General features: G+C 40.2%; 1 protein-coding gene across 1 annotated transcript in view; it reads right to left on the bottom strand.

The window, feature by feature from the left end:
- Positions 1–5,480: 5,480 nt before the first annotated feature.
- TRPM1 (transient receptor potential cation channel subfamily M member 1) overlaps positions 5,481–18,033 on the bottom strand; it is a 76,560-nt gene continuing 64,007 nt past the window's right edge. The window contains 1 exon segment of the mRNA XM_067030733.1: positions 5,481–7,395. Within this exon segment, the coding sequence (XP_066886834.1) occupies positions 6,135–7,395 (1,261 nt within the window). The 3' untranslated portion in view covers positions 5,481–6,134.

Genomic DNA, 18,033 nt, shown 5'->3' with positions numbered 1-18,033 from the left:
ATATTCTGAGCCATATCCTGTGAGCTGTCTTATAGCTACTGAAACCCACACCAGGTGGAAGAAATTAACTACATGATGACCAGGCTATAGCCATGACATAAGCTGCCACAATTCTGAGAGCTGCCCTCAGAGAAATGGGAACAAACGGACCCTGGAACTAAAGATTAACTTTACTGAAAGCCATCAAAATGACGCTGATCAGTCCACCCCATGACCAATTTCAAGATGACTGTCAGAGCTGCCTGTGCTGTTTCTACATGTAGTCCCCTCCTTTGGCTTTTATAGCTCTCACTCCCCCAGTGGGGGTGTCGCCCTTTGAACAGGAGTCTGCCCTCTCCCCCACCCCCTGGTTGCTGGCCTCTGAAATCAAGCAAACTTTCCACCAACTTGCCCCCTTATTAGCTTTAGAGCAACGAGCAGCCAGACCCTACTTTCAGTAACAAGACTAGTTGGGGGCTATCAGAAGAGTCCAGATAAAAGAAGGTGATGGTGGTAGCAGTGGGACAGGTAGTGTACAGTGGTTAGGTATCATGTCTACAAAACTACACCATTACCTGAATATATGGTCCTGGAAGATTACTATTAAGTCATTAAAAAAAATCTGTTTCTTGAGGGGGAATTCTGGGAACATGACAACAGCAGCATAATTATTCAGTCTCCCCATGAAAATAGAGAAAGGAACTATAAAGCAAAACCAGAGGCCCATGGACAACATCAACCACAAGTCTAAATGGAATGGTATCCCTATGATTTCCAAAATATAGGCATGTAGGAGCAAACCATAGTACTTACAAGACCTTTGTTATATCAGCAAAGGGAATCAATGAGGCATCTGAAGAATCCCCACATAGCCAGAAGGTATTTACTGGCCCAGCCAGTCAAGTTGAGAAGAGCAGGTGAAGTAGAAAGTGGTGTTTGAGAGTGCAAGGGCTCCTGGTGAGGTCTGAGGGGTGGCACAATATTGCTGTAGGAACTCTTGAAACTGACCTACCACAGCTTCCTTCAAGGAAAGGGACCCACAGTGAGGACAAACTGCTTGGCATGGGAGCAAAATTGAGCCAAGGAGAGACAAAGGAAAGAGAGGGTCCAGGTAAAGATGGAGGATCAGGAAATCTCTGAAAGTAAGCTGGCTTTACAAAATTTTAATGCTAGACTGTAAAAATAAAAAAGGTTCTCTTGGGACTTCCCTGGTGGTCCAGTGGTTAAGACTCCAAGCTCCCAATGTAGGGGGCATGGGTTCGATCCCTGGTTGGGGAACTAAGATCCTGCATGCCACATGGCGCAGCCAAAAAAAAAAAGGTTCTCTGCAGAGTTAGAAAAACTATCCTGACAACTGCCTCCTTCAAAAAGTTTGAGAAAACCAATTTCACATAAAAATAACCAAGGGAAAGTATGGAAGTCAAATCCCACAGAAAACTATTGTAATGAAAAAGAGAACTGACTAGCACTCCTGTAGACAGTAAAAGCACATCAGAAAAACATGCCCTTAATGCAGATCAAAACCAACGCCCAGCATTTCAAAGAGCTAAAAGACACAATGAAAATGATAGGAGACATGAATGAATCATGTAAATCAGAATTAGGAATATTTGGAATTAAATGAACAAATTCAGAAGAGAATTAGAAATAAGAAAAAGAATTATTTCAGAAATGAAGACTAAACCAAAGGAAACCAAGGGTGAATAAACACAATTTATTATGCCTTAAGAGAAGCAGAAGATAAAAAGGAGAAAAATTTTTCAAAAATCGATAAAGAGAGATTTAAATAGATTAGTGAGAAAGTGGCAAATATTGAGGATAAGCGAGGAGATCCAGCCCTTGAAGAAATAATAAGAGTCTTTGTGGAAAAAGCAGGGGAGGAGATAAGGAGACAGAAGAGATACTGCAAACTATAGTCAAGAGAACTTCCTTGAAATTAAAAAAAAAAAAGCTTCGAAACTATGCATTGAGAGAACACACTGCACATGAGAACATCAATCCAGAATTACCAACACTAAGACATATTCTTGTAAAACTATTGGAATTTAAAGAAAAAATAATGAAAATTTCTTTGGGTATCTAGACAAAAAAACAAATGACTTCTAGGTGAAAAAAAATTAGATTATCATCAGACCTTTTGGAAACAATCCTTTATGTCAGAAGAAAATGGAGTAACAGGAATTCCCTGGCGGTCCAGTGGTAAGGGCTCGGCACTCTCACTGCCAGGGGCCTGGGTTCGATCCCTGGTTGGGGAGCTAAGATCCCACAAGCCGTGCAGCGTGGCCGGAAAAAAAAAAAAAAAGAAAATGGAGTAACATATTTAAGGTGCTCAAGGAAAGAAAATGTTAAAAGGATAATGATTGCAATGAATTGAAACATATCACATGTTTTATTATAAAAAATCATAATGGTGTATATATATATATATTTAAAAATCTATTAGTCACTTTTGGAAGATGATAAAAGCCAATTCATTATCTTGAAAACTGGCAAATAAATGGGAAAAGTCAATCATTATTCCTGCTGTACAGTATGAACTATACCACTGTGTAATCAAATAGTAGGTGAAAGGAATCATCTCTTTATAAAGTATTCTAACCAGACACTGAGTCTTCCCAGCTCAAACACTGTGGAGCAGAGACACTGATGTGCCATAGCTGGTTTGTACTGGCTCACAGCAGCAAATCGTTAGCATTTTTCCCCAAATCCACATTCAGTGATGTCACACGAGTAGTGTGACGTCACATCCCTTGATGTTGGCCAGGGTAGGAATAGTTACACCATGGAAATCAGCAGACACTACAAATCAGGGGCATTCCTGCTATGCCTTGTCTGAATTCCTGACCCACAGGATCTATGAGCATAATAAAATAGGTGTTTCAAGCCACCCAGTTTGGGAGTCATTGTTTTACAGCAAGGAAGTGGTTACTATAAAAGGAGAGTGGTTATTTTTGTGGGGAGGAAGGTGGTTGACACAGGAACTTTTGGAACTTCTGGGGTGGCTGGAAAATTCTATGAAAACGGGTAGTGGTTATAAAGGATGTCCATCTGACAATAATTAAGACATATATTTGTTTTGTGTATCTGTATCTTTTTTTTTTTTTACAGAAAAAGAGTTTCTGTATCTTTTATAATAAAAATTATCTTTAAAATTGTCTGCCTTTTTTTGCAGTACACGGGCCTCTCACTGTCGTGGCCTCTCCTGTTGCGGAGCACAGGCTCCGGACGCGCAGGCTCAGCGGCCATGGCTCACGGGCCCAGCCGCTCCGCGGCATGTGGGATCTTCCCAGACCGGGGAACGAACCCACGTCCCCTGCATCGGCAGGCAGACTCTCAACCACTGCGCCACCAGGGAAGCCCTGTCTGCTTTTTTATGTAGGAGATAGTAAGACAATAATTTCATTTCTTTTTATTTCTAATTTATATCCAGTAAAATGCATTTTTGATATGGAATAACTATATGACAACATTAACAGTTTAATTTTTAAATTTTGAAACCTAAATTATGGAAACCTGTAGAAGCCTCGTGGTGATGCAGTTGTATGTACAGAAAGTAGGCAATCATACTGTCTCAAAAGAGAGAGTCACTTATAATGAGGTCTTTTGATAGTTCAATTCTTAATTCCCCTTGATAGAAATTTACAAATGAGTTTTTAAACTTTATATCAAATATCACATCATAACTCATTTATGAGTGTGACAGAGTTTATGGGATATAAGAATAAAAGCCCTCATTATGTTTCTTATTAGGTTTTACATAGAACAGAAATACAATTCTAATTTACTAATACAGTTCTATGTGAAATGATTTTTTAATAATTTTTATTTTTTTGTTGAAGTATAGTTGGCTTACTGTTTCAGATGAACAGCAAAGTGATTCGGTTATACATATATATATATATTTTTTTCAGATTCTTTTCCATTATAGGTTATTACAAGATATTAAGTATAGCTCCCTATGCTATACAGTAAGTCCTTATTGTTTATCTATTTTATATATAATAGTATGTATCTCTTAATCCCAAATTCCAGATTTATCCCTCCAGCCCCTTTGGCTTCCATAAGTTTGTTTTCAATGTCTGTGAGTCTATTTCTGTTTTGTAAATAAGTTCATTTGTATCATGTTTTTAGATTCTACATATAAGTGATATCATATGGTATTTGTCTTTGTCTAACTTACTTCACTTAGTATGATAATCTCTAGGTCTATCCATGTTGCTGGAAATGCATTATTTCTTTCTTTTTTATGGCTGAGTAATATTCCATTGTATAAATATACCACATCTTCTTTATCCATTCATCTATCGATGGACATTTAGGTTACGTCCATGTCTTGGCTATTGTAAATAGTGCTGTTATGAACACTGGGGTGCGTGTATCTTTTCAAATTATGGTTTTCTCTGGATATATGCCCAGGAAGGAATCTCCATACTGTTCTCCACAGTGACTGCGCCATTTTATATTCCCACCAACAGTCTATGCTAAGTGCTTTGAACATGTGCAGTGTTTCTATTTTAATGTATTAGATACTGCTAGATTTGATCAGATTGGATATTAGTTCTTAATATTCAGTTTTCCATATTTAGCAAAATTAGAATGATATTGGAATAATACCAATATAATAACAAGCAGTCTGGCTTAGTGCCCTGCATAATAGGCCCATAATATTTGAGTCAAACAGAGTTGGTAGAGCACATAAATAGCTATATTGTATGATTCAGGGTGTGCAAGAAAAGTCCCTGCCATAGGTTCTGAAATTCCACCATTAGAATGTACACATTCTGGGTCTGTAAGATAAATACCTTAAGAAAAAAAACCACATCCCTTTCAGCCAACACTTCTACAGGAGACTCAGTGAGACTTCTGGGAATAAACTCAGGCCCCACACCTGAGGCAAGGTGGGGGAGTGACCTAGAAAAGGGGCCTGTGTAATGAGTGGACAGGTGGAGAATTCCAAACAAAAGCTTTGCCTTCTTCAGACCTGCTCTCTCGAGCTGTCAGAGGTTCTCCAGCTTGTTCTGAGAAACCTTTTTTTAGGTTGTGGCAAAAGGCTCCAAGTTTTCTTGACACCCAAAGCAGAGATTTAGGAATGAGGTCAAATGGAATGGGTTTATCCTTGGGTCAAATAACACAGGTAGCAGGATTGATTAAATAGTCTCGAATCCAGCTCAGTTCAGGGATTCTTATCTGGCTATTAAACTCTCAAGTCTCCTGAGGTCTCTGACTAGTACCCTTGTCATAACTGCAGTGAATTAATTTCTCTCTCTCTCTCTCCTCCCCTTGCCCCTTGCCAGTTTATGGCGATGCTGTGTCATTGAACTTACAAGTTGAAGCACACCTTGTGTTTTTAGCCATGAATCATCTTTGTAGTTCTTGAGAATTCCACCTTGAACGTGTATGTATCCTTTAGGTTTTAGCCACAGCTTTACACAAACCATTGTGTAGACAGAAGTACAATTAATTTGTTTGCCAACAAGGACTAGATGACAACAGGAAAATTCATGTGGGATACTTTATTTTTTACACATTAACAAAACTCTTGGTCACCCTACCCTATTACAGTGTGACCTTTGATATAATCGTGGCCTTTTTTTTCCCATCGTGTAATTTTAAAACATAAAACCTTAAAACATAAAATAAATAGAAACCCATAAAGAACACATGATGTTTACTTCCCCTTTCCAATTCTCACTTCTTGCACCTCATAATTTTATTGTTCTTTTCCCCAACCCCTCCATTTTTTTTCATGTTTGCTTTGTCTTTCATTTCCCTTTCTTCCACAGTTGCTTACTCCCTTAAGTAACCTACTGGTGTCACCCAAAGGCATTTCTTTGGCTATTCGGTTGCCCCCAGAAATACAAAGATCGTAGGATCCTGTATACTGATGAAGCAATTTATCGTGACTGGAGCATTATCACTTTCATTGATCCTACTCCAACTAAAAAAGCTAAGTTTACTAACATATGCTAACAAAACGTTAAGTTTAGTGCATTACATTTTAGATTGTAATGCACTAAAATTAAACTCTAAATTTTAAATAAGTCCAAATTGTCAAACGTTTTTAATGAAAATGATTTCAGAAATGGATGATGTTTAGATGATCAAGATGGGACTCATCAGTTGTTCTGATTGAAAAATCAAAAAAACAAAACTCATTAGCATTCAGTTTCTGAGGAATTTTTCTCTTGCTTAACTTTCAGGTCTTCCATTGTAATTCTGGACACAACTGCTAAGTTACTTACACTGCTGGCATGTCCAGATCTGTCTAAGGTGCCCTGAATGGCTTTAGCATTCCTAGGATGGCCATGTAAACTTTTTGACCTTAAAGATGGGAATCCCAAAGTTTGGTGTGTTTTCACAGACAGTAAGTTTTCCTTGTCAGTTCTGTCAGTAACAGCTAGTGACAAATGGGAGATCTGAGGGCCTGTTTCAGAAACACAGTTTTCATCTTCGGTGTCTGTGAAACGCCCCTGATGCTCGGCCTGCACTGCCGTTTCAGACCCAAAGGAAGGGATATCTGTGCTCTGAGAACGCATAATCTTTTGAACTTGATACCTCCACTCTGTGGTCCATTGCTGAACTGTGGAGGGGCATGTTTGGTCCCCAACTGCACTCCACTTGTTAACCCCGCTGACCAGCTTTCTTCCCCGGGAACATACAAAGCTTCTGGACTTCATTGCTTTACAAGCACTGAACGTCTCATCAGGGTAATAACGGGTCAGTTTTGTTTCTTCCAGGGGATAAGAAATGGTGCCTTCTGTCTTCGTTGTTTCCACTGTTAGCTGAGTGCTTTGAAAATCCGACTTGTTCTGTCCGTGCATAATATCTGTTTGACTGAAACTTGGGGAGCTCGTTTCTCCTCTCTTAGAGTCTGCCTGCCTTTCATCATCTTCAGCTGAAACCCCAACATCTGGACCTAATTTCGGCTCTGAGGTGCTCTTCACGTTGTCTGATGCAAGTCGATCGCCATCTGGGGATGCTGGCGCGCTCGTGCTGGGTGGCAGGCGAAGGCTGCCCTGACGCTCTCGGACCAGGTGTGTTCTTTGGTCCTTCTCTTCCTTCACACGGAAGGAACCAACTTTTTTCCTGAACCCCGTCCCAGGTGGCATGCAGAGGGAAGTATCCTCATACAACAACTCCTCCCCGTTGAAAAGATACCTGTACATGCTGTAGCCATCGGCACTGTTGATGCTGCTTTGCCTTAGAAGGTACGTTGCATCGCATTCAGAAGAAGCCCGGGACCGAGTCTGCATCAGGTAGGACTTGTCGATTCCTGCGAGGTTTTCCAGCGCATTCACCATTCTGCTAGATAGTTCTTCCAGTTGGGAAAGGCGAAGGTCAACAGTCTGTAGGGAAGTTTTCATAAAGTTTTCTCTTTCGTTGATTTCTTCCAACCTCATGGACATATTTTCAACTCTGGCGGATACAAAGGGATAGGTTTATTTCACTGAGATGAACTAAGGATTAAAACCAAAAATATAATGTTATTGTTGCTGTATGATTTTGCAGGCTTTTGGGAATCATGGGCTGGTTGGGGCATATTTTTAAACTTCACACTCTCCTAATATAACTACTGAAAATTACAGTGAGGAGCATCAGAAAATAATAGAAATATGGTTAACGCATATGGTGCTGTTTACCGTTCATTGCTCTAAATGCCTTATGTATTCATTAATACGTACTCACAGAGGTCCTATTCTAGGCTTGTTTAACCCTCACAACAGACCTATGAAGAAGGCACTATTATCACCATCCCCATTTTACAGATGAGGAAATCAAGTCACGGAGAGGGGTAAGTAATTTGCCTACGGACACACAGCTGGCAAAGAGTGTGGCACCAGCTCTGGTCTCTCACCTGGTACATCACATTGCCTCTGATGATAAAGGGAGACACTAGCACTTAGGTTTTTGAGTTTTGAGTATAGCTGTCGGCAATGAATGGTTATCATGACAAAATAAATACAATAACATCCTTATTTGAAGTTCAGGGAATTCGGAAAACGAATTGTTAATAATTAAGTTCAGATTCATCGCTAATTATTAGAGAAATGCAAATCAAAACTATAATGGGACAGTATCTCATTCCAGTCAGAATGCCTGTCATCAAAAAATCTACAAACAATAAATGCTAGAGAGGGTGTGGAGAAAAGGGAACCCTCCTACACTCTTGGTGGGAACGTAAATTGGTGCAGCCACTATGGAGAACAGTATGGAGGGTCCTCAAAAAACTAAAAGCAGAGTTGCCATATGATCCAGCAATCCCACTCCTGGGCATATATCCAGAGAAAACTGTAATTTGAAAAGACCCCTATGTTCACAGCAGCACTATTCACAATAGCCAAGACATGGAAGCAACCTAAATGTCCATCAAGAGAGGAATGGATAAAGAAGATGTGGTGTATATATATACAATGGAATATTACTCAGCCATGAAAAGAATGAAATAAGGCCATTTACAGCAACATGGATGGATCTACAGAATATCATAACTAAGTCAAGTAAATCAGACTGAGAAAGACAAATACCATATGATACCACTTATATGTGGAATCTAATTATGACACAAATGAACTTATCTATGAAAGAGAAGCAGACCAACAGACATAGGGAACAGACTTGTGGTTGCCAAAGGGGAGGGAGGGTTGGGGAGGGATGGATTGGAAGTTTGGGATTAGCAGATGCAAACTCTTATATATATAGGATGGATAAACAACAAGGTCCTACTGTATAGCACAGGGAACTATATTCAATATCCTGGATAAACCATAATGGAAAAGAATACATATATGTATAACTGAATCAATTTGCTGTAAGAAGAAATTAATACAACATTGTAAATCAACTATACTTCAATGAAATAAATTTTTAAAAAGACAAAAACTTGAGTTCAGATTATCTGATGGTTTACTTCAGGGACAAGAGGTCATTAAATCATCTGAAGAATACCAGTAACTTTAAATTGTTTACTATATTTAATAATTGGTTTTCCCTTATGGGGTTGTAAGAAAGAAAGATCATGGCAGATTATAAATATCTGCTGTTAGATTTTTTTTAACTCCTAGAAGATCAGGCAATAGCCTATGAAACCATAATGTTGCCCGAACTAAAACCTTCTGGTGTAGACTATATTTTATATTTCAGGAATACATACAGTATGAATTCTTCCCATCAGCTTATGAAATTTAACTCTAAAAGGCAGCAAGTTATGTCCAGGACCTGGGACTACCTTCTAAAAGTTGAATTCGTTCTGGGGTAGCCAGGCAGAGGGGATCCTGGCTCCCACTGAGAGCCGCTGGACCCTATGCACCCGGCAGTGTGGTGGTCTGTTCACAAGTTCATCTGTGGGTGAAGGCAAACACTTTGTACTTTTGTTATCTGTTGATTCTTGCCCACCTTTTATCTTTCTGTGGAAGTGTATAGGCAGGCTTTAGGGTCACCCAGTTTGCTTCGAGCCTGTGTCTAATATGGCTTTGCTACCCTCTCTGCATATCCTTCTAAATTCCCTCACCTGCGCTTGCTTTCCTCTCCTCCACTTCCTGATTACCTGCTGCTCTTCTTGCACCCTTTCCGCCCTCTGCCCGACTGCATCTCCTGTGCTCTCCCCACTCGGCTGATCCTGCAGCTACCTTGTCCTACATTCTCCCAGAACTGCTTTTGCTCATGTTCTACTTCTGTTGGCCACATTGACAGCTGCGCTCCGTTGTGTGGGAAGGTCCTTGGCTTCCATTCTTAACCCTTTTCATGGGGAGAGGACTATTTTTATGTCCCTTAGGAAACCACATCATCTGAGCAGGAAGGGTCTGGCTTCCTGGAAGTTTGCCACCAGGAGGACCAACTTCACCAAATTCACCATGTATGAGGAGACATGACTTCCTTCTTTAAAAGCTTCCCTACTGGGATTAACAGATACACACTACTGTATTTAAAATAGTTAATCAACATGGACCTAATGTATAGCACAGGGAACACTACTCTGTATTTTGTAATAAGCTATAAGGGAAAACATATATATGTGTATGTATAACTGAATGACTTTGTTATACACCTGAAACCAACACAACATTGTAAATCAACTATACTTCAATAAATTAAAAAAAAAAAAAAAAGCTTCCCTAACATAGGGAACCTGACAACAGGTTCTAAGTGTTCCCTGCCCTCCTGTATTTCAGAGACCATTAGAAGTACTTTGCACTCTTAATTATCCATGACTTCAAGTCCAACTTGGTTTTCTCTGTTAAATGTCATGTCTCCTTGCTCACTTCAAATCTACTGCCCCAAGGATTCATTCCTTTTGTGTTAAAAACAGCATTGCCTCTGGAAAAAACTTGAAATCCTTTAACAAACACAACATTTAGAGATTAAAGCAGCTGTGCAAACTTTTAAAAATAAACAAGCTGGTAAAATATAGATATGTATCTTTCCTCTCAAATCTTTTATAATTCTCTGCCTATTTTTTTCCCTGTGTGACCTAATCCAGATAACAGCATTGCTGGCCACTCGCACAGAAAAAGGAAACCTCAAACTCATCTGATTCTGTCTCCTTTACACTTCCCTAACCTCCCTCCCCGCTGCGTTGAATAGGTTTTCAAGCTCCGTGTAGGACCCCTCTTTAGGTGTCCCATAAATGTCCCATCCCTACTGCCTTCCCCTTAGTTTGAAGCTGTGGAAGAAACAAAGCTTCACGATGTGGTTTAGGTTAAGAAAAATTGTCAGATGCTATTTCAAGCTCGTCGTAAACAGCAACCAGGTGGAGACAGCACATTTTAGATGGCTACGCCAAATCAAGGGAAGTCATATTGAGTTTTTAGAGTATATGTGAAAAAAGAAAGAAAAAAAAACTGAGGTGAAGTTCACTTCGATCTGGAATGCTTAACAAAAAGGATGCATGAGGAACTATCTCCCACGTCAGCCTTGTTCTGTGACTTCCCACAATGACTTAAACGTGTTTCACAAACCTTGACATGACATCCGTAGACGGAAATCCAAGGAGAGATTTCCATTTCAGATGGGGAAAGAGAGGCTCTGTAGGAAACAATTTGACAAGAGCCCCATATTTATTGACACACTGAATGGCAGGAAAACATATAAGAGAAATTTATCATTTACGACAGAGCTCAGAGTGAGATATGAGCTTCCCTAACTTGCAACATCTTTTTTTAAAAAATAAATTTATTTTTTATTTTTGGCTGCATTGGGTCATCACTGCTGCTCATGGGCTTTCTGTAGTTGCAGTGGGTGGGGGCTACTCTTCATTGTGGTGCGTGGGATTCTCATTGCAGTGGCTTCTCGTTGTGGAGCACAGGCTCTAGGCGCATAGGCTTCAATAGTTGTGGCTCACGGGCTTCAGTAGTTGTGGCTTGCAGGCTCTAGAGCACAGGTTCAGTAGTTGTGGAGCATGGGCTTAGTTGCTCCATGGCATGTGGGATCTTCCCAGACCAGGGCTCAAACCCCTGTCCCCTGCATTGGCAGGTGGATACTAAACCACTGCACCACCAGGGAAGTCCCTAACTTGTGACATCTTAATTTGCTATCCTTTAGGCACAGAATGAAATAATTTTTCAGCACAGAACAAAAAACTGTTCTAGGTCCAAAGCGATTTGTTTGGCTTTCCCATTAAATAAAGTTGATTTCCTCTAAATGACATATTTCTAATATGTCATATTTCTAACATCATGTTTTCTTTTTAAAACTGTCATACAGTAAATTGACTATTTTTTCTTTTGGTGTACAGTTCTATGGATATTAACACGTATAAATTTCTATAACCAATGTCATGATCAGGATCCAGAGTAATTCTACCACCCCCCAAAACTCCCTTGTGCTAAATCTTTGTTGTCACACCCTCCCCTACCCTTAATCCTAGCAACCACTGATCAGTTCTTCATCCCTATAGTTTTATATTTCTGAGAATGTCAAATAAAGAGAATCATACAGTAGGTAACTTTTCGAGACTGGCTTCTTTCTGCATAATGTCTTTGACATTCATGCAAGTTGTTGCATGTGTTGTTTGTTCCTTTTCATTGCTGAGTAGTATTACATGATATGGACAAACACTTAGGTTGTTTCTATATCTTGGCCCTTGTGAATAATGCTGCAATAAACATGGGGTGCATATGTCTCTTTGGTAACCTGTTTTCATTTCCTTTGGATAAATACCCAGAAGTGGGATTGCTAGATTGTAGGGTAGCTCTATCTTTAATTTTTTAAGGACACTCCATACTGATTCCCAGAGTGGCTGAAACAATAAGTTTTCACTTCTCTGGGATAAATACCTAGGAGTGGTTCATATGATGAGTGTGTGTTTAACTTTATAAGAAACTGCCAAATAAATGCTGGAGAGGGTGTGGAGAAAAGGGAACCCTCCTACACTGTTGGTGGGAATATAAACTGGTACAGCCACTATGGAGAACAGTATGGAGGTTCCTCAAAAAAACTAAAAATAGTACTACCATATGACCCAGCAATCCCACTCCGAAGCATATATCTGGAGAAAAATATAATTCAAAAAGATACATGCACCCTAGTGTTCATAGCAGCACTATTCACAATAGCCAAGACATGGAAGCAGCCTAAGTGTCCATCGACAGATGAATGGATAAAGAAGATGTGGTACATATATACAATGGAATAGTACTCAGCCATAAAAAGAATGAAATCATGCCACTTGCAGCAACATGGATGGACCTAGAGATTATGATACTAAGCGAAGTACATCTGACAGAGAAAGACAAATATCACATATCACTTATATGTGGAATCTAAAATATGACACAAATGAACCTATCTATGAAACAGAAACAGACTCACAGACATAGAAAACAGACGTAGTTGCCAAAGTGGGGGGTGTGGGGGAGGGATGGATTGGGAGTTTGGGATTAGCAGGTGCAAACTATAATATTACATATAGAATGGATAAGCACCAAGGTCTTACTGTATAGTGCAGGGAACTATATTCAATATCCTGAGATAAACCATAATGGAAAAGAATATAAAAAAAGAATGTATATATATATATATACATATATATATATATGCATATATATATATCTGAGTCTCTTTGCTGTACAGCAGAAATTAACACAATATTGTAAATCAACTAGACTTAAAAAAAAAAAAAACCTACCAGACCAGTTTTCCAAATTTTATATTCCCACGAGCAGTATATGTGTACCAGCAGGTACTCAGTGTCCTTTTTGGCACTTGGTATTACTGATATTTAAAAATTTTAGCTACTGTAATATGTGTGTAGAAGTATCTCATTGTAGTTTTAACTTGCATTTTACTAATAACTAATAATGTTGAACATTGATTCATGTACTTATTTGCCAAACTTATGTTTTCCCCGGTGTGTCTCTTCTAATCTTTGGCCCATTTTTCATTGGGTCACTTCCCCCTTATTATTGTTTTGAGAGTTCTTTAAATATTCTGTACCCAAGTCCTACAGCAAATGTATGATTTGCATATGTTTTCTCCCAGTCTGTACCTTGTTTTCCATCGTTCTAGCAGTGTCTTTTGTAGAGCAAAAGATTTTTATTTTGATGAAATCCAGATTATCGTTTTTTATCTCTTATGGATGCTTTCTGTGGGCTGTGATTTCAGTTTCAGTTTAGTTTCAAAACCTTTTCAGTGAACGTACTCCCTGAACTCTAGGTGCTGAACAGGTATAGAATGACGTGACCATATGAGTAGGGGTGGTTACAAATCTTCAAATACTTTTTATCCGTATCTCAGTATATCTAATACCTAGGGGTTTTGATTTTGAATCTTATACCACTAAACCTGAAAGGAGTTTAACTAAAAATGCATTTTTGTTAAGGCACTGTGCATAATGTTTTCCATTCCATTCAAATAATAGGCACAACAATCTATAAATTTGTGGAACTCCTGTAGTGACTTCCAAGAGAATATATACCTATGTAGGGAATAACTTTATTGGACTTTCATAGACTCTGATCTATTAAATATAATGTCCAAATTCACATTCTCATGGTAAGATTCCTGTGTATCTTTCCTAAGAACAGAACATAGACATTGGGAGCTCTGTGGTAAGCCAGTTATTAAAACTTGTTTTATGTACAGTCATCTTTTCATGTGCAATGATCACCCCTTTACCTGCCAGGCATCTCATAAATTACATAGGAACATTTCCTTAATGATAGAGTTAAAAGTTAACACAAAAACATAATGTTAGTGGAGCAACAAGGTCCAGTTCACATTTGACGAAACCCATGTTTCAAGATCCCATGGTCGCCTATATTGAGTTTTAAGACTATTCCTACCCTGTCATTTTATTTCAGGTCTATAGATCATAAAGCTGTCTCATCCTGTCCAAATTCTACATTCAGCTATTTTAATTTCCATCTGCTTCTTCATATGGGGCTGCCTTTTAAGTTTAGTAATTGTAGAGAGAACCAGGGTAGAACCTGGTTGTGCTTACTTACGGAGTTTTTATATGTGAAAGACTAAACAAAGAACAAGACTCAAGTCTTAAATCTTCTGTCCTCATTTTTTTTAGTAGGCAAAAGTCTGAGTAGTTGCTGAAAGAATATTAAGCTCTCTGGGATTCTACCTCTATGCTGCATCATTTATACACACCAACATGGCCACACCTCAGACCTCCTTGGTTTCTAGAATTCAGATCATCTAAATCATTAGCCTTTTCTGACTATGTTCTCTACTCTGGCCAGACTCGGGTCAGGCACTCAGTGAAACTCTTATTTTTTTTTGTGGTACACGGGGCTCTCACTGCTGTGGCCTCTCCCGTTGCGGAGCACAGGCTCTGGACGCGCAGGCTCAGCGGCCATGGCTCACGGGCCTAGCCGCTCCGCAGCATGTGGGATCTTCCCGGACCGGGGCACGAACCCGCATCCCCTGCATCGGCGGGTGGGCTCTCAACCACTGAGCCACCAGGGAAGCCCAAAGCTCTTACTGATATATCCTGGGTTGTCTCTCCCTTACTTCCAACATAGTAGTGACAATCCCTAAGCCTTCATCTATCATGACTAGGACTCCAGGGCTGAGCAGGAATAAATGGTGGCTGGAGGCGATGTAATATGTTTATGCTGCCATTTGCAAACCCTGACATCACCGTGGTACCCACAAGGTCCCATCAACCTCCCTTTTGCTGTGCCTCCTGCTCATTTTCTGCATCCTTGCCCTTGGGCTGTAGTATGTCACGGTCACCTATGAGAGTCATGAAGCCACATTGACTTGGCCCAACACAAAGTCACAGCTGGGTTGCCATTATTCCCACCAGGCAATCTCTTGGCTAGCAGCTTTCCTACTGCATTTTTCCTCAAGGTGAACTCAAATCCTCCCTACTGGCTTCAAGTCTGTAATGTTGCTGGACAGGTTCCTTTCCACCATTCCTATTGCTTCTTCTTACATGTCGGAATTTTCCATGACTGTAAAACTCCTGGCCTCTCTCCAGCGTTTCAATTCTCTTTCATATAGATTCTTACTTCTTTTCTATTTAGAGAAGACCTTTCAATATTTCCTGTAGGACAGGTTTGATATTGCTGTATTCTTTTAGTTTTTGCTTGTCTGAGAAATTCTTTCTCTCTCCTTCTATTCTAATTGATAATCTTGCTGGGTAGACTATCCTAGGTTGCAGATTTTTCCCTTTCAGGACTTTGAATATATCTTGCCACTCCCTTCTGGCCTGCAACCTTTCTGCAGAGAAATAAGCTGATAGCCTTATGGGGTTTCCCTTGTAATTAACTCTTTGTTTTTCTCTTTCTGCCTTTAGAATCCTCTCTTTATCTTTAACTTTTGCCATTTTTATTATAATATGTCTTGGTGCAGGTCTGTTTGCATTTATCTTGTTTGGGACCTTCTGTGCTTGCTTTATGTATCTGGATATCTGTTTCCTTCTTTAGGTTTTGGAAGTTTTCAGCCATAATTCTTTTATTTTTTTATTTTTATTACACTCATGGCTGTGGTTTATTGAAGTAAAAGGATAGAAATTAAAAGAGAGAAAAGGGAAAGATGCATGGGGCATGACTTCCAGGAGAAACCAGGTGCAATCTTCCAAAACTTCTTTCCCAGGGGAGTTGCGTGGATGTGCTTAATTCTCTGAGCAATGATTTGTGACAAGATGTGAAACCAGGGAACTAGAGGAGCTCACCTGAGCCTTGGTGTCCAGGATTTTTACTGGGGATCAGTCATGTAGACATGCAGTGCCAGTATGATTTATCTCAGCTGTTCAGACTCCAGATCCCCAGGAAAAAATAGGCATTCACCATGAATCATATTGTTAGCATAAACTATTTGACCAAACTGATACTGTTTGGCCCAAGGCCTCAGGCATACAACACTCTTACCAGGCAGAGTATTCTTTTTTTCTTTCGTTTTTTTTTGTGTGTGTGTTGTCATATGCACTTTAGTAAAGATGCATCAGTCAATCTGGTTACAGCTCAATCAGATCCATTTATCAAGTGACAATAATTAGTGTACTCAGAGTCACACACTTGCTTTGTGTAGAAGGAAGGGCCTGTTCACTAGAACACAGAATGCAATGCCTGACAAAATCAACATTAATACATGTGAGAGCCCATAATTTATTCAAATACATTTTCAATCCCCTTTTCTCTTTCTTCTCCTTCCAGGATCCCTATTATGTATAGATTGGCACGTTTTATATTATCCCATAGGTCTCTTATATTGCTTTCATTTTTTTTTTTCATTTGGGTTTCTGTCTGTTGGGTGATTCAGCCTTTCATTTACTCTTTTTAAAAAAAATAAATTTATTTATTTATATTTGGCCGTGTTGGGTCTTCATTCCTGCGCGCAGGCTTTCTCTAGTTGCAGTGAGTGGGGGCTACTGTTTGTTGCAGTGCACGGGCTTCTCATTGTGGTGGCTTCTCTTGTGGAGCATGGGCTCTAGGCGTGCAGGCTTCAGTAGTTGTGGCTCACGGGCTTAGTTGCTCCGCAGCATGTGGGATTTTCCCAGACCAGTGCTCGAACCTGTGTCCCCTGCATTGGCAGCGAATTCTTAACCACTGCACCACCAGGGAAGTCCCTCATTTACTCTTGAGAGAATTAATTTTCTGGCTGGAGTTTGGGGACCAGGACATGAGTATGCTTCTCTCTCTCTCTTTGGGAGCCAGTTGCCTGCAGGGAGCATGGATTCTCACTTTGTCTAGGTAGAACGGTAAGCTTAGCAGGGAAGATGGGAGGCCTGCAGGGTGCTGGTGCTGCCTGTGACTCGGTGGGGACATCTACTTCTGGGGTGTGCATTTGGCAAAAACTGGACCACACCCTCTAGCACAACATTTATTACTAGTAAATCTGAGATTTTTACCTCTGTCTGATGTCTGTGTCTTTCTCTGAATTGGCTTTCAGAGTCAGGTAAGGGACAAGATTATCATTTACTAGGCATGTCAAAACTCCACCACTTCATCCCACCCCTCCCCCATCATCCAAGCACCCTTGACTCTTATTAATTTATAAGATTAAGGTATTCAGGTGAGCTCTTCCCTAACCTTCTCCATCACTACGTGTGTGTCTTTGGACGGCTTCCTCTCCATCAGAGGAATCACCACCTCCTTTCTAAGACTGATCTTTCTTTCAGGTCTTTTTCTAATTACTGTCTTGTTTCTCTCCTTGTCTTTCTTGTCAGGGTCTTTCTTACCATAATTTCCTCTTCCTGGTCACTTGGGAAGAGGACGCCAAAGAAGATCTCAAGATCAACTGCTGATTTCTCATCAAGTCGACTGGAAACCCAAGACCTTAACCCAGATCCACAAATATGAGAAGGAACCACTTAACCCAGAGAGTTTTGGGGGAATCAGAGCCTGCTATTATAGGTTTGGCTACTCTACGACCTACAGTTCCTTAAGTATAGGACCAACTGCATTTAAAATGTGTGATTGGGCTTCCCTGGTAGCACAGTGGTTGAGAGTCCGCCTGCCGATGCAGGGAACACGGGTTCGTGCCCGGGTCCAGGAGGATACTACGTGCCGCAGAGCGGCTGGGCCCATGAGCCATGGCCGCTGAGCCTGCGCGTCTGGAGCCTATGCTCCGCAACAGGAGAGGCCACAACAGTGAGAGGCC

Source organism: Kogia breviceps, chromosome 3 (genome assembly GCF_026419965.1).
Source record: "Kogia breviceps isolate mKogBre1 chromosome 3, mKogBre1 haplotype 1, whole genome shotgun sequence".
NCBI lineage: Eukaryota > Metazoa > Chordata > Mammalia > Artiodactyla > Physeteridae > Kogia > Kogia breviceps.
The sequence above is the reverse complement of the archived record's forward strand: the minus strand, read 5'-3'. Positions and strand labels throughout refer to the sequence as shown.